This window comes from Enhydra lutris, unplaced genomic scaffold (genome assembly GCF_002288905.1).
Source record: "Enhydra lutris kenyoni isolate GAN:26980312 unplaced genomic scaffold, ASM228890v2 scaffoldscaffold6, whole genome shotgun sequence".
Taxonomy (NCBI): domain Eukaryota; kingdom Metazoa; phylum Chordata; class Mammalia; order Carnivora; family Mustelidae; genus Enhydra; species Enhydra lutris.
In genome coordinates, this window is record NW_019154090.1 from 11798419 (window position 1) to 11822805 (window position 24387).

The window sequence follows — 24387 nt, forward strand, 5'->3', positions numbered from 1 at the left end:
AAAAAAAAAAAAAAAAAAAAAAAAAATCTAAATAATATTTCCAAATCTCAGGAAATGGCTGAGCCAGAATTTGATCTACCCTCCCTCTTAACCATCACATCACAGAGAAAGAGAAAGCAGGATAATCCAGACTAGTGATGAACAGATGTCCAAATGTGAGCGGTGGAACCGGCGTCGCACACACAGCCTTGGCAAGATCCATGAAAAACAGTGCACAGGCAGGTTCTCTTGTGGGTGTGGCCCCCCGGGACCCCGAAGCACTTGGGGCCCCACCAGTTCAGGTGTACCTGTCAGCCTCATCCAGGATGAGCACCTCAATACTGCTCAGGTGGAAGGAAGGGCAGTTGTGCAGGTGGTCGATGAGCCGGCCTGGGGTGGCGATGAGGATGTCAGGCGCCGCCCTCAGAGCTGCTTCCTGAGACTTCACGTCCAGGCCTCCTGCAGAGGAAGAACCCCGCCGGGTGGCCGAGTCAGTCTGCGGTTCAGCAGTACGGACTGGGCCCTGCCACCTGCCACGTCCCATCCAGATGCAGGGGTAACAGCTGAAAACAAGACTGACAAAGGCCCCGCCTGGGTGGATTTTACGAGATGTTGGGAGAGACAAATTATCTCAATACAATTGTGCTAAGTGTGAAAAAAGGTGAAGGCAAGAAGGCACCTCAGAGCAGAAGGATTCAAACACCCAAGGACTGACAGAAGCAGCTGCGAAAGCCAATCATTTCTCCATCACCTTCGCCTTCCCACTGCATAGCGAGGGTTCCATGAAGGTTGGAGAACGATACCACAGAACATCATCAGAAAGACTCTGCCCCAAGTGTTTGATTCTTTATTCATACAAAGCAGAAATTACGCCCTAAATGTGTTCAATACCAAGAAAGTTTTTTTTGCCCTGAATTTTGCAGCTTCATTTTTTTTTTTAAGATTTTTTTATTTATTCATTTGACAGATAGAGATCACAAGTAGGTAGAGAGACAGGCAGAGAGAGAGGAGGAAGCAGGCTCCCCGCTGAGCAGAGAGCCCGATGCGGGGTTCGATCCCAGGACCCTGGGATCATGACCTGAGCCGAAGGCAGAGGCTTTAACCCACTGAGCCACCCAGGCGCCCCAACAGCTTCATTTTTGTAAGGTTGGTTAAATGTCAGTGAAACCCTCTCCCCTCCCCCAAACTCTGTACTCTGAAAACACCTCATCTGGTTTTTCAAGCGGGTTTAATCACAGGAAGGCCTTCCTGGTACCCATCGTCCTCCGACGGCCGGGCACACCCACCCTCCGCCGCCTCACAGGCTCTCAGGGACCGCCGGACACTCACCCACGGCCAGGCAGGTGGTGACGCTGCAGAACTGAGCCAGCTGCTTGGTGACCGAGTGCACCTGGATGCCCAGCTCGCGGGTGGGAACCAGAATGAGCACGCGCGTGACAGGAGCCTGGCGGGGCTTGTAGATCAGCCGTTCCAGGACAGGCAGGGCGAAAGCAGCAGTCTTACCTGGAGGAGAAGGTGGCGGACCACAGAGAGACAAGCTTCATTCCCTTCAAGGTTCAGGTTTTCACCTGAGCCCAGAAGACCTACATATCCGCTCAGGGGAAAATAAAGCTACGTTTTCATAAAGCTTTTTTTCTGGTTTTAAGATTACAGGGTCCATGCAAAAAGATCCGAGAAGTATAAGAGAATATAAAAATAATAAAAATCACCCACAGTCCAGCCAGCCAAAGATAAACATTAACCTAATGGAATCTAGACTATCAGCATTTTTCTTAATGGACAGAAATACAAAAATTGAAAACTTAATGCAGTAACATTATATATTCTGTTCAGTAATCCCCCCCCCTTTTTTTTAATAGATTTTACTTATTTATTTGACAGAGAGAGAGATCACAAGTAGGCAGAGAGGCAGGCAGAGCGGAGGGGGGAAGCAGGCTCCCCGCTGAGCAGAAGCCCGACGTGGGGCTCAATCCCAGGACCCTGAGATCATGACCTGAGCCAAAGGCAGAGGCTTTAACCCACTGAGCCACCCAGGCGCCCCAGTAATCCCTTTTCAAAAAAAGTGTAACGGGGCACCTGGCTGGCTCAGACGGTAAAGCATCCAGCTCTCGATCTTGGGGTTATGAGTTTGAGCTCCACGTTGGGTGTAGAGATCACTTAAAAAACAAAAACAAAAACCGCATTTCCTGTTTCTTTAAATACTCTACGTTTAAATGGTTGTATAATATTCTTTCATGGGACTAGTTCTACTCTATAATTAATCGTACGGATATAAAACACCATGATGACAGTCTGTTTCATAACGTCTTTACTCCTACGACAGCACCTGGGTGGCTCAGCCGGTTGGGCATTTAACTCTTAATTTCAGATCCGATATGGTCTCAGGGTCATGGGATAGAGCTTTGTATTGGTCTCCGCTCTCAGAGGGGAGTTTCCTTGAGGATTCTGTCTCTCCCTTTCCCTCTCCCCTGCCCTGCTTAAATTTTTAAAAGTCTTTATGCTTATCATAGATTTCACATATTTCACAGATTTCAGGGGATCTCATGAAGGCCACCTTTATTTATACATAATCCCCAGTCATAGAAGTAAAGATTTTATGAAAAGAATGTTAATCATAACATTGTATATTAGCGCAGTTTATTACAGGATAGAAACAGTTATATAATAGGATACTATAGAACCATTTTTAAAAAACAAAGAGTACTTAAAGAAATAGGAAAACATATGTTGAGATTTAAGGGAAATTAATACGATTATATGGTGTTATTGCATTATAATTTATGTTTGACTATTTAGCAAAGTGGCCCTTGGGTAAATCAACCTAGACCCCTGCTGTAGGTTGAATATCCTCCTCCTGCCTCCTCCTCTCCCTACCCCCCAATTCACTGTCCTTTTTACCTGTCCCAGTGGCTGCACAGGCACAGATATCCTTCCCCAACAGACCCACAGGTATGCATGCCTTCTGGATTGGGGTGGGCTGCTTGAAGCCCATGACTGTAATGGCCTGCAGCAAAAGACGGGGTCAGACAGGATGGGGAGGAGTCGTCTCAGCATGAAACAAACAAGGCACGTTTCCACAGGTGGTGATTGCTTCAGTCCCTCCCAGTCATTCATTCTACAAACATTCATCGAGTGCCAACTTCTACTATGTGGGACATCTGTCTGAGGCAGAGATACAGCAGTAAACCAAAGAAATAAAGACTCTGCCCTTGGTAGTCTTACAATCTGGTAGGAAAAAAAGACCAAAAACCATCACATGCCATATGGAAAAACCACAGCAGTCAAGGGGGTTGGGGACAAGTATGATTTACAGGAGGGTCAGGGAAAGTCTCACTGAGCAGAGGATACAGAGTAGAACCCTGAAAGAGGTGAGGAGCACCCCAACCAGATTACCGGAAAAACCTTCCAGGCAGAGGGACTGGTAAGTGCAAAGGCCCTGAGGAAGAAAACGCCTAACCTGTTTGAGGGCCAAGGAGGAGGCCAAGATGGCCAGAGCAGAATGAGTGCTAGGAGACATCACCAGAGGAGACCAGAAAGGGCAAGGCCTTACAGGCCAAGATGGAACTTTTTTAAAAAAGATTTTATTTATTTGACAGAGAGAGACACAGCGAGAGAGGGAACACAAGCAGGGGGAGTGGGAGAGGGAGAAGCAGGCTTCCCGCTGAGCAGGGAGCCTGATGTGGGGCTCGATCCCAGGACCCTGGGATCATGACCTGAACTGAAGGCAGACGCTCAACGACTGAGCCACCCAGCACCCCAAGATGGAGCTTTTTAAGAGGGGTGCCTGGCAAGTGTGTGGACAACAGAATTTAGGGAGGCAAAGAGCCCAGTTTAGGGCAGAGCCTAGTTAAGGGGTGACTGTAATAATCCCATGGTGGCCAAGAGAAGCCATTACCTTCAGAAGAGGGCGGGAAAGGTTCATGTCCTGGAATGAGAGGTTTTCATCATATTGAGATGCATCTTCAAAAAATCCTCCTGTTTCCTATACCGGGGAGTCAAAAGACAGAATGAGAATTCAGCAAAATGTGCCCAAGGAAACTAACTGGCCTTAAAATCCTGTCAGGCTGCAAAGCTCAGCTGCACGCTGTTGTCCACGCTCACGCTCACCTGTCCCTTCTTCTTCTTCTTCCGCTCCTTTACTTTGAGTGTATCTATGGAGAAAAACAGCTGGCCATCAGCGCTCGGACTCACTGAGCATTTACAGTCTGCTAGCCGCTATCCTAAGTGCTTTCTGTGGACGCCTCACTGAAAGCACACGACAGCCTGAGGGGGCTGTCATTAGCCTCACGCGACAGTGCGGCAAGCTCACCAGAGACCAGGCTGACCGCTGCACTCTATGATCACGCCTGCACACTCATTTCCGCCTGAAATATTTACGGAGCGCCCACTGTGTGGCTGGGCCCATCTGAGGTGGGACACAGGGGATCTATCACCCCAAATGAGTCTGACTCTTAGAGGTGCCAGCCCCTATGTGGGGCTGGGGAGGAGGAAAAGGGAATGGTCTGTCGGCAAAGGACAAAAACCCTAACAAAACCCCAAGAAAAAAGAGAAGCTAGAGGAGTTCAACAGGGAGCTCTTAAATGTGACTGCACAGAAGAACATAGAGAATCCTACAGAGGAAAGGCAGACCCTTTCCCATTTCCTGTCCCCGTTCCTGACAGCGCGGCCGGAGCGCCTGCCTGCTTTGGTGAGGATGTTCTCATCAGCTGATGAGTAATCGGTCTCTGAGTCTTCATCTTCTGGCCTGTCCTCATCTTTCCCTTCAGGGTCTTCCTGCTCCTCCGGTTCCGAGGCCTCCTTTGCTTCTTTCTCCTTCTCTGACTTCCCAGACTTGGCTTCTTTATCCTGCAAAAAATATCACAGTAAAGTAAGGCGACCGCAAACTTCAGGAAATCCAGAACTTCTGAAGAGTAACACCATGCCCTCCAGCCTGTGCGGAGCGCTCTGCGGACTCAGTGATTCTTACCGACAGACACACAGAGAAGCCTGTCTGCGCCGCCGCACTCCCAACTCTGGCTTAAAGGAAAATGGTGGGGTCGTGTGGAGAGGGCCAAGCTCAGGGCTTTACACAGAGAAGTACCTGCTTTGCTTTCTCACCTCTGTTTTCCTTTTCTTGCGAACTTTCTCAATCTTCTCATCTAATGTAGTGGCTGCCCTCTGCAATAAAGATTAGATGGATAAGAAGTATATACAAGGAAAGAGACAGAGCAAATCTTCTGTGAGGGTTGGGTCTCCAGTGTTAATATAGAAGGGGCCTGTCTGTCCTTGGACAGGTGAATCAATCTGCAGATTATCCACAACAACAACAACAGAACAACATAAATAAATAGTCAAGTGCTGGGACGCCTGGGTGGCTCAGTGGATTAAGCCTCTGCCTTCGGCTCAGGTCATGATCCCAGGCTCCTGGGATCGAGCCCCGCATCGGGCTCTCTGCTCAGCAGAGAGCCTGCTTCCCTTCCTCTCTCTCTGCCTGCCTCTCTGCCTACTTGTGATCTCTCTCTGTCAAATAAATAAATAAAAATCTTAAAAAAAAAAATAGTCAAGTGCGAAACATCTTTACCTGGAGCTAAGAAGAACATCCACATTTTAGAAAGTGTTTACTATTTAGAAGAAAAGAAATACCAAGAGATGTCCCATTTATATCTGAATGCTACTTAGAAAAACCTTTCCCCATGCCAATCAGACAGAATTTAGCCGGCAATTAAATGCCGAAATCGAAGCAAACTCCAGTGATGCTGGATACTGCTGTAACTTTTAGAAAGGGTAAGCAATGGCAGGCCTCCTTTACATACGCTTGAAGCACCCTGAACTGCCACGGCATTTGCCACAACTACAATTAACTGTGTGATTATTTGTTTACTTATCTTCGACCCTGCTGGGCTGTAAGCTTCATAAGACTGAGTCTTTAATTACATGGGGTCTATATGCCAGGACCTGGGAACAAACATAGTATCTGTAAAGTGAACCTAGAGTGAACTTTCCTCAGAACATGGACCGGAGGAACAAACACCTCCTAATTAATTTGAAAAAGAACAATTTCTCTGGCATTCTCTGAAAAAGTACTGAAAAGGAAAAAAGTCAGAAAGAAATCCTGTCCAGGTGACCATGAAGAGGCTATGCTAGTTTATTTGAATCAGAACACTAACAGAGTGGAGTGAAGTATTTTTCTTTGAGGCCCATGAAATGGAAAATAATGTGGATGCATCTTCTAGCTTGCTCAGCAGACTCAAAGGAAAACAAGGGATCTTGGCAAATAAGCAGATGATGGTAACATCTGTGGCAGCTTTGGCTACTCTGTGTGGGAAACAGGGACCTAAACAGTGACATCACCTGGCAAGCGACAGAATGACAGTATCTGTGGGGCTGACCAAAACGCTACTGCCAAAGGGTACATGCTAGACTGATCTTTGTTACAAACTCATGTAACAAAGTTTTCTCTCTAGTATTCAAAACAAGGAGAAAACACCTAAAAAAAGAGACCATTTTAACATAAATATGCCCATCTTTTTCTAAGTCAAGCAATTTGTATGTAATATTTGGTATTCTTCAACCATTAGACCGGTATTATCAGATTTCCTCTAAAACCTTTTTTTCCCCCATATTTTAGTGTGTATAATATCAGGAAGGGTCTCCCTTAATATATATACTAAAGTTAATCTGAGTTCGCCATGCTCTCCTTCAGGAAAAGCCATCATGGACCTCTTCTAACGAAGAAATGAGGTATTTCTGATACTTTAAAATATCATCTGTAGATCAATTAATGTGTTTGTAACTGGTCTGTAATGGATTTCTGCTGCAACGTTTTACACTTTGGTTTGAATCAAGACTGGGCGTTATTTGCGACCGCTTCTCCCCACCCCATCAAAACTACACCTCGGGGGCGCCTGGGTGGCTCAATGGGTTAAAGCCTCTGCCTTCGGCTCAGGTCATGATCCCAGGGTCCTGGGATCGAGCCCCGCATCGGGCTCTCTGCTCTGCAGGGAGCCTGCTTCCTCCTCTCTCTCTCTCTCTGCCTGCCTCTCTGCCTACTTGTGATCTCTGTCAAATAAATAAATAAATAAATCTTAAAAAAAAAAAAAAAAAAAAACTACACCTCGTATTTCCAAGAGTTCCGGCATATGCTGAATGTAAGCAGACAGCAAAAGGTAGTGCAGTTACATCCCGAAACCTACTGTCCAACCCTAAGCCCACGGCCTGGAGCTGGCTATCACTGTCTGATCTCACCTTCTTCTTGAGCTGGCTCATGACCTCAGCCATGGCCCAGCTGCCATCGTATGCCCCCTCTTTCTCAGTGAAAACGAAGTCAGGGTTGAAATCGGCGCTGCGGTTCTTCTGCAAGGCTTTCTGCTTTCTGCCCAGCACGATGGGCCCCTGGGAAGAAGGAGAAGCAGGATGACTACGAGCTGAGATGAAAGAACACAGAACAGGAATCTACAATTGTCATGGGAGATTTTAACACGGCTCTCCCAGTAACTGACAGATTAAGAAGACGTGTAAAAAATCTGAAAAGCACAATCAACAAGCTTCATTCCTGTGAACACACAGAGCTGCATGTGCTCCTAGAGAGCGCACGTTCTGAACAAACATGGAGTAGGTGCTGAAACTGATCACATGGTTTCAAAGAATCAATATCATACAGACTCTCTTCTCTTCCAGCAATTCAATGAAATTAGAAACCAATGACAAAAACCCATACATCTAAAAACCGGAAAGGAAGGAAGACTGGCTGATTTTTTTATGGCTTCTGAGACTAGAAAATGCTACACTGACCTTTTTTTCCTCATTTGAGTTAAACAGTCTCATAAGAACTCTCACCCTAAAGTTTATTATTATTAATCATTACATATATATATTGTTTCTCAGGTACTTAGTTGAACTATTGATAGCCATACAGCACTTCATATTTTGACTTTGGCATTATCGTTGGCCATATTTGCTCCAGTCCTTTTTTTTAAAGATTTTACTTATTTGGGGCACCTGGGTGGCTCAGTGGGTTAAAGCCTCTGCCTTCGGCTCGGGTCATGATCCCACGTCATGATCCCAGAGAGCCCACACTGGGCTCTCTGCTTGGCGGGGAGCCTGCTTCTCTTCCTCTCTCTCTGCCTGCCTCTCTGCCTACTTGTGATCTCTGTCTGTCAAATAAATAAATAAAAATCTTTAAAAAAAAAGAAAGATTTAATTTATTTACTTGAGAGAGAGAGTATGAGAAGGGAATGAGAGGGGAGAGGGTCAGCAGGAGAAGCAGACTCCACGCTGAGCAGGGAGCCTGATGTGGGACTCGATCCTGGGACTCCAGGATCATGACCTGAGCCAAAGGCAGTCGCTTAACCAAATGAGCCACCCAGGTGCCCTGCTCCAGTCCTTTTTAATGATAGTTTTCCATTCAAGAAATGAAAAGATCAGTCTAGCTGCTAAGTAGTGAATGGGGTGGGGTGGGAGGAGGAGCAAGAAAAAGAGCTGGAGACCAGGTTCCTTAGGATGCTGGGTGTCCAGGCACAAGGTGGCAGTGGCCTGGGCTAGGGTGGGCTAGGAGAAAGGGGGAGAAGTTAAAGAGCTGAGCTAGCCTGAACGAAACTGGAGGGGAGTGAAAAAGAAGCTGTCAAGGATGGCGCTTAGGTTTCTGGCTCTAGACCAAGCAGGTTGGGAAGGGAGGGGGACCCGAGTTCAGCTTTGGTGAAGCTGAATTCGTGGAGGCCATGGGACACCAGGGTGGAGGTGTGTGTGGGCAGATGAGGCCACAGTGGGGCAAACACCCGGGCTGGATCTTTGTAGGGTGAGCACCTTCTTCATGACACTGTTCCTCTTGTAATTGCCACACCGCTTCATGTCTGTAAGCCTCACACCCAGCATAAGCTTCAGAAGAGTGGTGTCCTTGCCCATCTCGTACACTGCTATGTCCTGAACGCTGACCACTAGGTGTAGCCTACAGATACCTTCACGTCAATAAATACTGGCTTAATGAACAAACCCCTGATCAGGAACCACGTCTGGCTTCGCCCCTGGATCTCTATCACATAGAGCCTGGATTCAACATCAGTGAAGGGGGACCGGGTTCGCCAAGACAACACGGCGCGTTGCCGGCACAGACGCAGAGGTGAGGGTTGAAAACGAGTGGCGACCAAACCGAGGAAGATCTTGGGTTCTCCTTCCAGGGACACTTGCCGGCTTGGCAGGAGGATGCTGAGGAGCAGCGAGGGGCAGGGGCCCGAGGAATCTCGGAGAACGGAAGCAGTCACGGAAATCCGACTGCACGCCGCCGCGCCCCCAACCCGATCGGCTCATACCTCCTCCTCCTCGTCCCCGGAGTCAGACTCAGGATCCCCCGGCACCTCGTCATCTTCACCTATGGTCCCGATTAAACCCAGCTCCTCAAGCATGCTGCCGCAGCACCACTTCCGGAAACCAGCTCGCACGCAAGCCGGCCCTTACTTTCCGTCGGCCTCCTCGTCGTCACTGCGCATGTGCTGACATCACTTCCGCTTGGGGGAAGGCCCTGCGACGCTTCCTTTCCCCAGCGTGGAGTGCGCACGCGGCAGTCGGGGCGGTGGTTTTGGGTGACGGAGTCCGTGGCCTGCTGCGCTTCGGTGAACTTCTTTGTCTTGGTGCGCAGGCCGCGGCGCGCACCCTGCGGAGGAGGTGTGCTGGCGGCGCTCTGAGCCTGTGCGTTTGCGGACGGAGACTTGTGGAAGAAATGGCAATAAACGGTTAGCAGGGATTACTACTGGGTAGTAGAATTAGGGGATTTTTATTTTTTTCTTAGATTTTTTTTACCCCCACAATCCACATTTATTTCCATTTAAAAAAAAAAAAAAGTTAAAAATAAGAGTAGCTAACACAGAGCAGTTGCTGGGTCCCGAGAACTGATGACTTTTACCTGATTAACTTATTTATTTATTTATTTATTTTTTTTTTTATAAACATATATTTTTATACCCAGGGGTACAGGTCTGTGAATCGCCAGGTTTACACACTTCACAGCACTCACCATAGCACATACCCTCCCCAATGCCCATAACCCCACCCCCCTTCTCCCAACCCCCCTTCCCGCAGCAGCCCTCAGTTTGTTTTGTGAGATTAAGAGTCACTTATGGGGGGCGCCTGGGTGGCTCAGTGGGTTAGGCCGCTGCCTTCGGCTCGGGTCATGATCTCAGGGTCCTGGGATCGAGCCCCGCATCGGGCTCTCTGCTCGGCAGGGAGCCTGCTTCCTCCTCTCTCTCTGCCTGCCTCTCTGCCTGCTTGTGATCTCTCTCTGTCAAATAAGTAAATAAAATCTTAAAAAAAAAAAAAAAAAGAGTCACTTATGGTTTGTCTCCCTCCCAATCCCATCTTGTTGATTAATTTATTTAATCCTCAAAGCAACCCTAGCAGAAGGTACCAGTAGTACAGACATTTTACATCCAGGGAGACTGAGACACAGAAAGGTCCCCAAGGCCACCGAGCCAAGAGTCCAAACCAGGCATTGGCTCCAGAGTCTGGGAAGTGGGTCCCAGAGCTTTCCAGAAGCTTTTCCTCTCCTTCCTGAGTGTGGAAATCTTGCTCGTAACTGCAAGCTCGTGATCATCTGTGGGTAGTTTTCCCTAAACATCACCTCAAACATGTCGTTTGCCCAGACTACCCGTGCTTGCAGCTGTTTGCTCCTGTGATGCGTGTGATTTTTACCATTTTCAGGTTTACAGTTCAGTGGCATTGATTACCCTGACAGTGTTGTGCAACCGTCACTGCAGTATGTTTCCAGAATTTTTTCCATGAGCACAAGGGAACTCTATAACCATTAAGCAATAGGTCCCCAACCTCTGGGTGGGCCTGGTAACCTCTCATCTACTTTCTGTCTCTATGAATTTGCCTACCCTAGGTATTTCATGCACGTTGAGCTTTACGGTACTTAGCCTTTCCTGTCTGGCTTATTTCCCTTAGCAGTATTTTCAAGGTGCATGCATGCCGTAGCCTGTGTCAGAACTCCGCCGAGGCTGAAGGATGTGCTGGTTGAACATACATATATTTGGTGTATCCATTCCTCACCTGAGGGGCACTTGGGTTGCTCCTGCCTTTTGGCTATTGTGAATACTGCCGCAATGAACAGTAACCTACAAGGATATATTTGAGTCTCTGTTTTCAGTTCTTTGGGGTATATACCTAAGAGTGAAATTGCGCTAAAATGATAATTCTAATGTTTAACTTTTGGGGACCCACCCAACTATTTTCCACAGCGGCTACCCCATTTTACATTCCCACCGGTAATGTATAAATCTTCCAGTTTCTCCACATACTTGCCAACACTTGCCGTTTTCCTCCTTTTTTTTTTTAATTTATTATTTTATTGTAGCTTCAGGTGTCTTTTAATGGTGGTTCTGATGGTTTCATACCCTGGCCTCAGGCACTGAGTCTTGTGAATGAAGAATATCTATCACTTTGAGTGTTATTTCTTTACCTATGAATCCTAATGGAAGGTCTACCTTTTTCAAGCACGTAGACACAAAGTTTTTTTATACAGTTACAGGGGCCTCATTGGCCCCCTGAAGTTCATCCAATCATCCCAAGTGAAATTTCTTGCTCCAGGCAATGGACACCAGAGACTTGGTCTGTTTCATCTTCTGTCCACTTCACTTCTGCTCCCACCACCTCGTTGAAGTCACCATCTTCTCTCAACAGGATATCTTCAGCAGCACGTGGGTCCCCCAGATTCTCCTCTTGTCTCTCTTCAGTCCATTCTCCACACAACTAAGCCATCTTTCACAAACTCAGATGCTATAGCCTCACTCCCCTGCTTGGACACTACAGTACGCTCAGAATAAAATCCCGACTCCTTCTGAGCAACGTGATCTAGCTCTTGGCTACCCCATCAGCTTCTCATACTCTGGCCTTGTTTCCTTTACTGCAGCTGCACTGGCCTTCCTATTACACAAGCCAACCCCTTCCACCTAAGGACCTTTGTGCTGACTGTTCCCACTACCCAGAATGCTGTTCCCTTCCATCAGTGTGCTACTGGCTCATGCCCGTCTTCAAATTTCAGCTCCGATAGAGTCCTGACCACCCTATAAACCAGCAGCACTCATCTTGCAGTCACTCCGTATTCCGTCCCTCTTATTTCCCTCAGCATTGAGCACTCCTTGAGATTGTTTTATTAATTTAGTGAACTCGTGTATAGTCTCTTACTAGATATGAGCTCCAGAAGGGTGAAGGCTTTGTCTATCTTGTTCACCGCTGTATCCCAAGTGCTTAGTTAGTATAGTGCTTGGCACATAGCAGGCACTCAGTAAGTTCCAGGTGAATAAACAAGTGAATGAGTGTCTTTATGTGTTTGGTTTTTTGTTTTTTTTTTAAGATTTTATTTGTTTCTTTCACAGGCAGAGATCACAAGTAGGCAGAGAGGCAGGAAGAGAGAGAGCGGGGGAAGCAGGCTCCCCGCTGAGCAGGGAGCCCAATAAGTGACTTAATCCCAGCCTGAGCCAAAGGCAGATGCTTAACCAACTGAGCCACCCAGGTGCCCCTCTTTACATGTTTTTGAATTGTTATCAGATGTTTATCAGGTCTATATGCCCATGTTTGCTCAACTCAAGTAGACCTGATGTCAGCTCTGGCTCCTTCCCATCATTACCTGAGCCCTGAAGGGCAGGAAGCACGTCCAAAGCATGCCATCGAGCAGTGTGCTGCCGTTTCATCACCTGTAATGAAGGACCAACATTTTAAATTTCCAATCCAGGGGCACCGGACTGGCTCAGTTGGTAGAGCATGCGAGTCTCAATCTCGGGGGTTGTGAGTTCGAGCCCCACCTTGGTTGTAGAGAGTACTTAAAAATCTTTAAAAAGTAAATTAAAATAAATTATAAGTAAGTAATTCACTGTAGACTGGTACTTTATGTGAAGTACAGTGAAATACTGTAGCAATGCCAGTTTGCTGGGAAACTTTCTCAGATCTTATTCTCAATTTCTGTACTTTATTATCCTGAGCAGGTCATAAAAAGTTTACAAACGGGCACCTGGTACAGTCCATATTTTGAGTCAAACTGTCTTGGAGCTCAGCACAACAAATGGTAGATGCCCATGTTTAGAGCATTGCCTCGAACTCTTAGAAAACCAAGACAACAACATCACACTGGATTAAAGGCAAAGATGGACATGAACAGACTTTGTTTACTACAAAACATCAAATAATGCCAATTGTTAGAGCAGTGCTGTCCATTGGAACTTCCTGCAGCAATTAAAACGTCTTTTATCTGTCCTGTCCGATAGGTAAACACTAGCCACGTGTGGATTGAATTTTCCATTTTTTTAATTTTAATTTTAATTTTTTAATAGAATTTATTTCACAGACAGAGATCACAAGTAGGCAGAGAAGCAGGCAGAGAGGAGGAAGCAGGCTGCCCGCTGAGCAGAAAGCCCGATGTGGGGATCAATTCCAGGACCCTGAGATCATGACCTGAGCCGAAGGCAGAGGCTTTAACCCACTGGGCCACCCAGGTGCCCCTGAATTTTCCATTTTTATTTTAATTAGGTTAAATAGCCACTTGTGGCTAGTCGCAAATACTTTCAATAGTGCAGCTATATCAAGATATATTTTAAAAACTTAGTCTTCCATCTCCTTTAGAACCTGATATCCTATCAGTGTCCAAGATCTATCTTTTTCTCCTGCCTAAATGTTGGTCCGGTCAGACCTTCCCCCATTCCCCAGTACGGTGATGACAACGCCCTTCAAGGGACCGTGCGTACTTGATTTCTCCTTCTCCTTTAATACCTCCTCTCCAACCTCCCATTCTTCATATCCTCTCAGTATTCCCTCCATCTTACAGCTCCCTCTAATGCTCCCCATCTCCGCCATCACCGTATCCCACCAGGAGAGCAGCTTCATAACCAGCTTCCTTGGGTCCAGTCTGGTACACCATTTCCCATCCCCACAGCCCCGGTGAAAGTCCTTGAGTGACTTCCATTGTCTTTTGTTTTTAATTATTATTATTATTTTTTTTTTTTTTTTTTTACTATCATTGTTTTTTAGGATAAAGACAAACCTCCTCCTCCTGGGCTATAAGCCCCTCCTCGGTCTGGCCCCATTCCCACTCCTAACCCCTATGTACGTCAAATTCCGTCTTTTTTTCTTTTCTTTCTTTTTTTTTTTTTCAATAGAAGTCTATCATGATCAGTGCAATTCCTTGGAGCACCAGACATGGTTTCAACTTCATTTTCATTTGTAGTGAGTGGATAAAGTGGTCTTTGCCACTAGATCACCACCAGCTCCGTGGGGACCAAACTGGGTCTGTTTTTGCTCAACATTTTATTCTACCGCCTGGCGGGATGATGTTTGGTATCAGGACAGGTTAGCAAGAGTGGTTGAGCTCACAGCTTGTGGAACTAGCTCTCTAGGTTCAAATCCTGGCTCCACTCCTACTTCGAGGTGTGACTTTGGCAAATTACCCTTCCTGTGCATCCGTTTTCTCACCTGTAAAATGGCAATAGAATAACACCTACCTCTTAGAGTTTTAGATTACGTAATTTAAAACTGCTTGGCATACAGGAAGCGCTGGATAATGTCAGTTATTATTAAATGAGTACGTATCTTTATTACATAAACGAGTACAGGTATCCCACACTTTTTGAAAGTTTACGTTACACCACTTCGCTTTTATGAACGACCTGCATTAGCTACCTGTTTGTGCTAATGGCAGGAAATCAGAAGAGGATGTTTGCTTTGGGGGAAAAAAACAAAAAACGGCAAAAACCAAAAATAGCTCTCAATGTCTGTTTTGCAGAGCGTGGTTACAGAGGCTTCACTGGAGAGAGTGGCGCCACCAAGCGCCTTTCCTGAGAACTACACTCAGCATCTCAGCCTCAAAACCACCTGAGCTTTGAATCGTGTCTGTGAGTATCCGGACTTTATCTCAATTTATTTTGTGAATCCGTTGCCACGGTGTGTGGTAAGGTATCAGAAGAACCTAAAAGGTTGTTTCTGGAGGGTCTGGAACACTCAGAAATGTTTCCACATACATGAACAGTAGTCACTCCTTCATGTGAAGACTTTTCCGCTTAACAGTGGGAATGCTCTACTTTGGAAGACCGGGGAACCTGTATGTGGACTCTGCCTCCCTACGAGGATCCACCAGTCCGGGGCACGTGGGTGAGACTGGAGGGCTGGAGGAGGTAGAAGGGCCTGCTCCTTGCTTGCTGAACAGTGCTGCGAGTGTCGCTCCAACAGCAATTCTTTCTGGAAATGACCATTCACTCCAGTTTCCACCTGGTTCTGGTTTGCAGGTTTTGATCGTTCTTTTTTAACACTCACAGACCAGCTTCCCTATGCCTGCTCAGAACTCAAGCGAGGGGGCGCGTGGATGGCTCAGTGGATTAAGCCTCTGCCTTCGGTCATGATCCCAGGGTCCTGGGATCCAGCCCTGCATTGGGCTCTCTGCTCAGCAGGGAGCCTGCTTTTCCCTCTCTCTCTGCCTGCCTCTCTGCCTACTTGTGATCTCTCTGTCAAATAAATAAGTAAAATCTTTAAAAAAAAAAACAAAAACAAAAAAACAGAACACAAGCGACAGCTGAGTGGTGCTGCCCCCTCCACCACAGTTGGAATCCCAGCCCCATGAGAACTTCCTCTGGGTTTAGAGACACCGGCGGGTTAGTGCCTCTTTGCTGCCTTGGCCCCCTTCTCTAAACTCCTTAGTTTTGGGTTTCCAGCCTCTTCCAGGTGTTCCCCCAACTCATGGCTGCTCCCTGAAATTACTGCTCAGCGTCCCTTCTTGCCTTTTATGTTGGTAACATCTGGTATGTTTACTTTTTATGTAGGTTCACAAAATCTCTGATTTCTTCCCTTCAAGAGGTAGAGCTGAATGCCCTGCTTGAGTGTTGGCTGTACTTAGTGACTTGCTTCTAAACAACAGAATGTGGGAACAATGTTGGAGTTTGTAAAAAACTTAGTGGCTATACTTAGTGCTTTCTTGAATCACATGCTCTGGGAGAAGTTAGCTGCTGTGTGTTGAGGACGCTCTAGCAGCCTGTGCAAAGGCCCATGTAATGAGGAAGGAGGCCTCCTGGCAACAGCCAGTAAGAAACCGAGACCCCTGTCATGTGAGGAAGATACCTTTTTTTTTTTTAAGACTATTTATTTATTTATTTGAAAGAGAGCAAGAGCGCACAAGCAGGCAGAGTGGCAGGCGGAGGGAGAGGGAGAAGCAAGCTCCCTGCTAACCAGGGAGCCTGATGCAAGGACCCTGGGATCATGACCTGAGCTGAAGGCAGACACTTAACCGACTGAGCCACCCAGGCACCCTGAGGAAAATACCTTGAAAGTAGATCATTCAGCCCCAATTAGGCCTTCAGATGATTGTAGACTCTGCTGACCTTGTGACCGCAACTTCATGGGAGACCCTGAACAACAACCCGGTAGGTACACCACTTCTGAAATCCTCGCCCCTCCAAACTGCAAGGTTCTAGATGCTTAGTTTTAAGCCACAGAGTTTTGGGGGGTTATTTGTTACTTAGAAATAAGTAGCTAATTCACCTGGTTTACAATTCTTTTTTTTTTTTATTTGAGCTATAATTGACATACGACATTATATTAGTTTCATGTACAACGTAATGATTTTATATTTGTATACATTGTGAAATGATCACCACCCAAAGTCTAGTTAACATCCATCACTACACATAGTTATAAATTGTTTTTCTTGTGAGAACCTTTAAAGTTTATTTTCCTAGGAGCTTTCAAATTTACAAATACAATATTATTTACTCTAAAAGCCATGCTGTACATTACATCTCCATGATTTAGTTATTTTATAACTTGACCCATTTCATCCCTCCCCTCCCCACCCCTACCTCTAGCAACCACCCATTCGTTCACTGTATCTATGAGTTTGATTTTTTTGGAGGGGAGGGTTTGGTTCAGTTTTTTTTGTTTTTGTTTCTGGGGTTTTTTTTTGTTGTTGTTTTTTAAAGATTTTATTTATTTATTTGATAGAGAGAGACAGTGAGAGGGGAAACAGGAGCAGATGGAGTGGGAGAGGAAGAAGCAGACTCCCCGCTGAGCAGGGAGCTGGATGCGGGGCTCGATCCCAGAACCCTGGGATCACTACCTGAGCTGAAGGCAGACGCTTAACGACTAAGCCACCCAGGCACCCTGGGTTTTGTTTTTTTTCCCCAGATTTCACAAAGAAGTGAGATCATACAGTATTTCTTTCTCTGACATTTCACTTAGCATAATACCCCCAAGGTCCATCCACGTTGTTGGAAAGGGTGAGGTTTCCTTTTTTATGGCTGAATAATATTCCACTGTCTATATATATACACAACATTTTTTTAATCCATTTATACACCAGTGGACACTTAGGTTGCTTCCAGGTCTTGGCTATTGTTAACAATGCTGCTATGATCAGTAGGTTAAAGCCTCTGCCTTTGGCTCAGGTCATGATCTCAGGGTCCTGGAATGGAGCCCTCCATTGGGCTGTCTGCTCAGCGGGGAGCCTGCTTCTCTCTCTCTCTCTCTGCCTGCCTCTCTGCCTACCTGAAATCTCTTTCTGTCTCTCTGTCAAATAAATAAATAAAACCTGAAAAAATTGAAAAAATAAAAAAATAAATAAAAACAATGCTGCTATGAATATAAACAGATACCTCGGGGCGCCTAGGTGGCTCAGTGGGTTAAGCCTCTGCCTTCGGCTCAGGTCATGATCTCAGGGTCCTGGGATCGAGCCCCACATCAGGCTCTCTCCTTGGCGTGGAGCCTGCTTTCCCCTCTCTCTCTGCCTGCCTCTCTGCCTGCTTGTGATCTCTCTGTCAAATAAATAAAATCTTAAAAAAAAAAAAAAAAAACAGATACCTCTTCAAGTTAGTATTTTTGCTTCCTTTGGATAAATACCCAGAAGTAGGTTTGCTGGATTATACACCGTAGTTCTACTTTTAATTCTTTGAGAAACATCCATACTGTTTTCCATAGTGGCTGTACCAATTTACAGTGCACAGGGTTCCCTTTTCTCCATATCCTCCCCAGCTCTTGTTCTTTTCTTTTTGATCAAAGCCATTCCAGCAGGTGTGAGGTGATGCCTCATTGTGGTTTTTATTTGCATTTCCCTGATGATTAATAATGTGGACCACCTTTTCACGCACCTGTTGGCCATCTGTATGTCTTCTTTGGAAAAATGTCTCTTCCGATCCTCTGCCCATTTTTAAATCAGATTGTGTGTGGGGTTTTTTACTATTGAGTTGTATGAATCCTTTATGTATTGTGGATATTACCCGCTTATCGGACATATAATTTGCAAATATATTTTCCCATTCAGTAGGTTGCTTCTTCATTTTTCCCTTGCCGGGCAGAAACTTTTTAAATCGCTGTGGTCCCCCTGCTTATCTTTACCTTTTTGCCTTTGCTTTTAGTGTCAGATCCAAAAAAATTATCCCAAGACCAGTGTCAAGGAGCTTACTGCCTGGGTTTCCTTTGAGGAGTTTTATGGTTTCAGATCTTTTTTTTTTTTTTTAAAGATTTTATTTATTTATTTGACAGACAGAGATCACAAGTAGGCAGAGAAGCAGACAGATAGAGAGAGGTGGAAGCAGGCTCCCTGCAGAGCACAGAGCCCTATGTGGGGCTCGATCCCAGGACACTAGGACCATGAACTGAGCCGAAGGCAGAGGCTTTAACCCACTGAGCCACCCAGGTGCCCCTATGGTTTCAGATCTTAAACATTCAAGTCTTTAATTCATTATGAGTTTACTTTTGTGTATGGCATGAGATAGTGGTCTGGTTTCATTCTTTTCCGTGTGGTTGTTCCAACGTTGTTTATTGAAGAGGCTGTTAATTCCCTATTGCATAGCCTTCGCTCCTTTGTCATACATTAATTGGTCATATATGCATTTCTTTCTTCCTAGGTTCTCTACTCTGTTCCATTGGTCTAGGTGTCTGTGTTTTTTTTTTTTTTTAAGATTTTATTTATTTATTTGACAGAGATCACAAGTAGGCAGAGAGGCAGGCAGAGAGAGAGAGGGGAAGCAGGCTCCCTGCTGAGCAGAGAGCCCGATGCGGGGCTCGATCCCAGGACCCTGGGATCATGACCTGAGCCGAAGGCAAGGGTTAACCCACTGAGCCACCCAGGCGCCCCTAGGTGTCTGTTTTTATGTGACACCATACTTTGTAAGATAGTTTAAAATCAGGATGTATGATGCTTCCAGCTTTGTTCTTTCTCAAGAAATACTCTGGCTATTTGGTGTCTCTAATAATGCTTTTTTTTTTTAAAGATTTTTTTTAAATTTATTAATTTGACAGACAGAGATCACAAGTAGACAGAGAGGCAGGCAGCGAGAGAGAGAGGGGGAAGCAGGCTCCCTGCTGAGCAGAGAGCCCGACGCGGGGCTCTATCCCAGGACCCCGGGATCATGACCCGAGCCAAAGGCAGAGGCTTAACCCACTGAGCCACCCAGGCGCTCCTCTAATAATTCTTTACATTAAATTTGCTGTTAAAACAATGCACAGTGGGGCACCTGGATGGCTCAATCAGTTAAGCATCTGACTCAATTTCAGCTCAGGTCTTAGTCTGGGGTCATGAGTTCAAGCCCCTACTTAAAAAGAAAAAGAAAGAAAAAGAGAAGGAAGGAAAGAAGGAACAAAGGAAGGAAAAGGAGAGGAGAAAAGAGGAAAGAAAAGAAAGAAGGTTATAAAGCATATACGGTAAGATAGAATCTTACAGGTGAGTTATTAAGAAAATAATCAGATTTATGCTTTTTGCTCCTGTGGACTCACCAACTAAAAGAGGCGGAAACTAAACTTCAGACCCATCAAGGGGCATGAACCCGAAGAGACTCAGAGGCAGAAGCAATCGAGGTTTGTGTCATCAAGTTTACGAGAAGAATGTAGCCTGTCTCTGTAGGGATGTAGATTCTCTAACGGGGCAAGAGGAAGGAGGCCATGTAAGTTGAAGATGGACAACTGACTCAATCCCAGAGTTCTTTGTTGGTCAGTGTGATGGTGAATTTTATGTGGGTGTGACTGGGCCACAAGATGCCTAGCTATTTGGTCAAACGTTATCTTGGGTGTTTCTCTGAGGGGGTTTTTGGCTGTGATTAACATTCAGGAGCACGTGGCTGGCTCAGCTAGTGCAGTGTGTGACGCTTGATCTTGGGGTTGTGAGTTCAAGCCCCACATTGGGTGCAGAGATTACTAAAAATAAAATCTTTAAAAAAGAGAGAGAGGGGCGCCTGGGTAGCTCAGTGGGTTAAAGCCTCTGCCTTCAGCTCAGGTCATGATCCCAGGATTCTGGGATCGAGCCCCACATCGGGGCTGTCTGCTTAGCGGGGAGCCTGCTTCCCTTCCTCTCTCTCTGCCCACCTCTCTGCCTATTTGTGATCTCTCTCTGTCAAATAAATAAAATCTTTTTAAAAAATTAAAAATTTAAAAAAAGAGAGAGAAAGATGAGACATCTGGGTGCTCAGTGGGTTTAAGCGTCTGCCTTTGGCTCAGGTCATTATCCCAGCATCCTGGGCTACCTGCTCAGTGGGGAGGCTGCTACTCCCTCTCCCTCTGCCCCTTCCCCTCCCCCAGCTCATGCTCTCTTACTCTCTCTCTCTCAAATAAATAAAATCTTTAAAAAATGAGAGATTATAATTTATTTTTTTAAGATTTTATTTATATATTTCAGGGAGAGAGAGAGAGCATGTGCCATCATGAGCAGGGGAAGGGAGAGAGAGAGAAGGAGACTCCACACTGAGCAGGGAGCCCAATGCAGAGTTCAGTGCCAGGACCTCTTTCACGTCTGTCACATCAAGAGCAGCAGGTCTCTTGATAGGGTCAGTGCATGGACAGTCTTGGAGCAAAGGAAGTGGTTGCTAAGAGAAGAACCATCTAACTCAGAGGGGACATGGTCTTGTACTTGGTCTCTGAGCAGATCAGCAGTAATCACTGAGTAGAAGCTAAAGGCCCTTTCCCAATTTTCTTGTATTATGGGAAGCTGGGTTGTTGTTATTATTTTGTTTTGTTTGCATGATTCCAAGAGATGGGAAAGAGCACCCCCCAAAAAGGTTGACATTAGATTTACTGTCAAACTTGGTGAATGTAGACTGAATCAAAGGAATTCAAAGTTCATTTCGTGTTTGATAAAAGGGCAGATAGAGGGACCAGACAGATTCCTTTCATCCTTATGGGTTCCAGGCATCACCATTCCTTGCTTCTACTACAGTGGTCAGAATGGCTGCTGAAGCTCTAGCCATCAGGCCTCGTTCCAGCAAGCATGAAGAACTCATATTCCCCCCTTAATCCCACTCCAGAAGGTCGTATAGATAATTTTGCTTCCCTCTCATTGGCCGGCACTTGGTCTGCGGGTACTCCTACCTGCAGAGAGGCTGCCAAATGTAGATTTTATTCGGAACAGCCATATGCCCAACTAAAAATGTTGTGTTTTACTGCTAAGTAAAAAGTGGATGATGGCTTCTGAGGGCAAAGGAAATTTCTGTCGCAGTCAAGAGGCGCATACACAAAAATGCTAGCCACAGTTACATCTGGAAGGTGAAAATACAGATGATTTTCAGCTACTTCTTTATAGTTTTCCCTAATACTTGATTTAAAAAAAATAAACTAACCATATATTTATAATCAGAGAGAAAATAAGCATTACCACTCTTCCCAGTCTGAAGGGGAAAACACAGTATGAGATAAAATAAATGGTAAAATGATGTACCAAAGCTAAGGCAATTTTTTTTTTTTAGATTTTTTTTTTTTTTTTTTTTGACAGATCACAAGTGGGCAGAGAGGCAGGCAGAGAGAGACAGGAGGAGGAGGCAGGCTCCCTGCTGAGCAGAGAGCCTGATGTGGGACTCGATCCCAGGACCCTGAGATCATGACCTGAGCTGAAGGCAGAGGCTTTAACCACTGAGCCACCCAGGCGCCCCCAGGGCTAATGCAATTTTTAAAGGAATACCTCTGCTCTCAGGAGGGCTTAGGCAACATTCCCAGAGAAATGAAACTTCCCGGGAAATGCAGCTCCTTTTAGCAACCCAATCACGGATCTCTCCACCTACAGATAAGAGCTTGTCCTCTCCAGAATGCCACAGGGATCTGTTTGGACTTGTCAGGAAGCAAGGCGTGTTTGGCATTGACTTACACAGCCTTGCCTCAGTCCTGGTATCACCTGACTACATTCCAGGGGTGCCGCCATCTCCGTGCACCGGGAATGCTGCCGCACGGGCTGCAGCTCCGTCAAATATTCATCAGATGGTGTCAAATCCAGGCTGTCTTCACATCTTAATTCCCCTAAACGATTTGCAGTTGATAAGATTGGAGTAGATACAGAAGCCCTGAAAAACTTGCCGAAGAACGAGCAAGTTCTGTGAGATCCTTGGCGATCAAAGATGTCTCAGAGATGTCGAGAGCTTTGGAGATTTGCTGCACTTGCATAAAATCCTTCTTTTTTTTTTTTTTATAAGATTTTATTTGTTTATTTGACAGAGAAAGAGTGAGATCGCAAGTAGGCAGAGAGAGAGAAGGGGAAGCAGGCTCCCCGCTGAGCAGAGAGCCCAATGCAGGGCTTGATCCCAGGACCCTGGGATCATGACCTGAGCCGAAGGCAGAGCCTTTAACCCACTGAGCCACCCAGGTGCCCCAATACCCCAATTTTTTAAACCACTTTATTCATGTATAATTCACATAACACGTTTTTCACCCATATAAAACAGTATCACCAAGATCAATTTTAGAACATTTTCATCAAATGAAATCCCAAGAGAAATGCCATACTCTTTAGCTGTCATCCCCAATATTCACACACACACTCCAGCCCTAGGCAACCACTAATCTACTATTTGTCTCTGGATTTGCTTACTCTGGACAATTCACATAAATGGAATTTTACTATATGTGACTAGTTACTTTCTCGTAGCATGTTATAACATGAGGTTCTCCATTCTTTTATATATGGCTAAGTAATATTCCATTGTACGGATTTGCCCCATTTGTTCATTCATCAGCTGATGGGCATTTGGATTGTTTCTTTTTTTCTTTCTTTCTTTCTTTTTTTTTTTTTTTGGCTATTAAGAATAATGTTGCTATAAACATACATGAATAAATTTTCAGGTGGACATATTTCAATTTTCTTGGGTACTACGAGTGGAACTATTAGGTCATATGTTAACTGTATGTTTATATTTTTGAGGAACTGCCCAACTCATCAAAACAACGTTAGGATCATCAGACTGGGAAGTCGGCTTATTGTAATTACTCTCTGTAGCAGTGAGAAAAGGATACGGCAACAGGGAATAGCTTCTCAGATCGTTTGCCCAGAAATGACACATGTCACTATGTCACTTCTGCTCATCTTTTATTGGTCAAGTTAAGTCAGACAGCCACACCCAGTGTCAAGGGGGCAGGAAAGCACAGTCTTACCTAACATGCAGAAAGGGGAAAGAACTAGAAGTTTTTACAGAAAGGTGCTAATAGCCGGTGCAGAGAATGTTGGGTAGAAAAGCCCCTATGAGGGGATGATGTTTACTCTGAGACTTGGGAGATCAGAAAAAGTCTGTTTGAGATGATGTTGAGGGAAGAGGGATACTCAACATCACTAATCATTAAGGAAATGTAAATAAAACCAGGAGGAACTATCACTTCACACCCACCAAGATGACTCTGCGGTCGCCCCTTGAATAACACAGGTTTGAACTGAATGAGTCCACTGACAGTGGGTTTCTTCTTCTTCTTTTTTTTTTTTTTTAATTTTAAAGATTATTTATTTGAAGTAGAGAGAGAGGATGTGAGGAAGAGAGAGAAAGAGAGCATGAGCGGGAGTTAGAGGGACAGGGAGAAGCAGACTCCCCGCTGAGCAGAGAGCCAGAGGAGGAACTTGATCCCAGGAATCTGGGTTCATGACCTGAGCCGAAGGCAGACACTTAGCCAACTGAGCCACCCAGGTGTCCCATATGGATTTTTTTCCCACAAATACAGTAGAAAGAGTGCCATAAATGTATTTTCTCTTTCTTCCTTCTTTCATCTTTTCTTTCTTTCTTTCTTTCTTTCTTTCTTTCTTTCTTTCTCCCTCCTTCCCTCCCACCCTTCCTTCCTCCCTCTTTCTTTTCTTTCCTTTTCTTTTTCTCTTTCTTTATTTCTTCTTTTCCTCCCTCCCTCCCTCCCTTCCTACCTTCCTTAGCTCATTGCCCAACATAGGGGTTGAATTCATGACCCTGCTATCAAGAGTCACATACTTTACTGACTGAGCCAGCCAGGCACCCCTATTTTCTCTTTCTTATGATTTTCTTTCTTTCTTTTTTTTTTTTAAGATTTTATTTATTTATCTGACAGAGATCACAAGTAGGCAGAGAGGCAGGCAGAGAGAGAGGAGGAAGCAGGCTCCCTGCTGAGCAGAGAGCCCAATGTGGGGCTCGATCCTAGGACCCTGGGATCATGACCTGAGCCGAAGGCAGAGGCTTTAACCCACTGGGTGGCTCAGTGGGTTAA

At 45.5% G+C, this 24387-nt stretch overlaps 1 protein-coding gene and 1 long non-coding RNA gene across 2 annotated transcripts in view; one reads left to right on the top strand and one right to left on the bottom strand.

Annotated features, from left to right (window-relative positions):
• The window catches only part of LOC111141591 (DEAD-box helicase 27), a 19115-nt gene extending 9696 nt beyond the window's left edge, over nucleotides 1-9419 (bottom strand). The window contains exons 1-9 of the mRNA XM_022494257.1: nucleotides 9264-9419; nucleotides 7204-7350; nucleotides 5077-5136; nucleotides 4659-4824; nucleotides 4087-4130; nucleotides 3875-3961; nucleotides 2878-2983; nucleotides 1309-1482; nucleotides 288-438 (exon numbers count right to left, since the gene is read on the bottom strand). Of these exons, the coding sequence (XP_022349965.1) occupies nucleotides 288-438; nucleotides 1309-1482; nucleotides 2878-2983; nucleotides 3875-3961; nucleotides 4087-4130; nucleotides 4659-4824; nucleotides 5077-5136; nucleotides 7204-7350; nucleotides 9264-9356 (1028 nt within the window). The 5' untranslated portion in view covers nucleotides 9357-9419. The remainder of the gene's footprint in view (nucleotides 1-287; nucleotides 439-1308; nucleotides 1483-2877; nucleotides 2984-3874; nucleotides 3962-4086; nucleotides 4131-4658; nucleotides 4825-5076; nucleotides 5137-7203; nucleotides 7351-9263) is intronic.
• Nucleotides 9420-9509: 90 nt separating this feature from the next.
• Nucleotides 9510-24387, top strand: part of LOC111141779 — a 30302-nt gene continuing 15424 nt past the window's right edge. The window contains exons 1-2 of the long non-coding RNA XR_002640226.1: nucleotides 9510-9683; nucleotides 14720-14828. This is a non-coding gene — a long non-coding RNA (uncharacterized LOC111141779). The remainder of the gene's footprint in view (nucleotides 9684-14719; nucleotides 14829-24387) is intronic.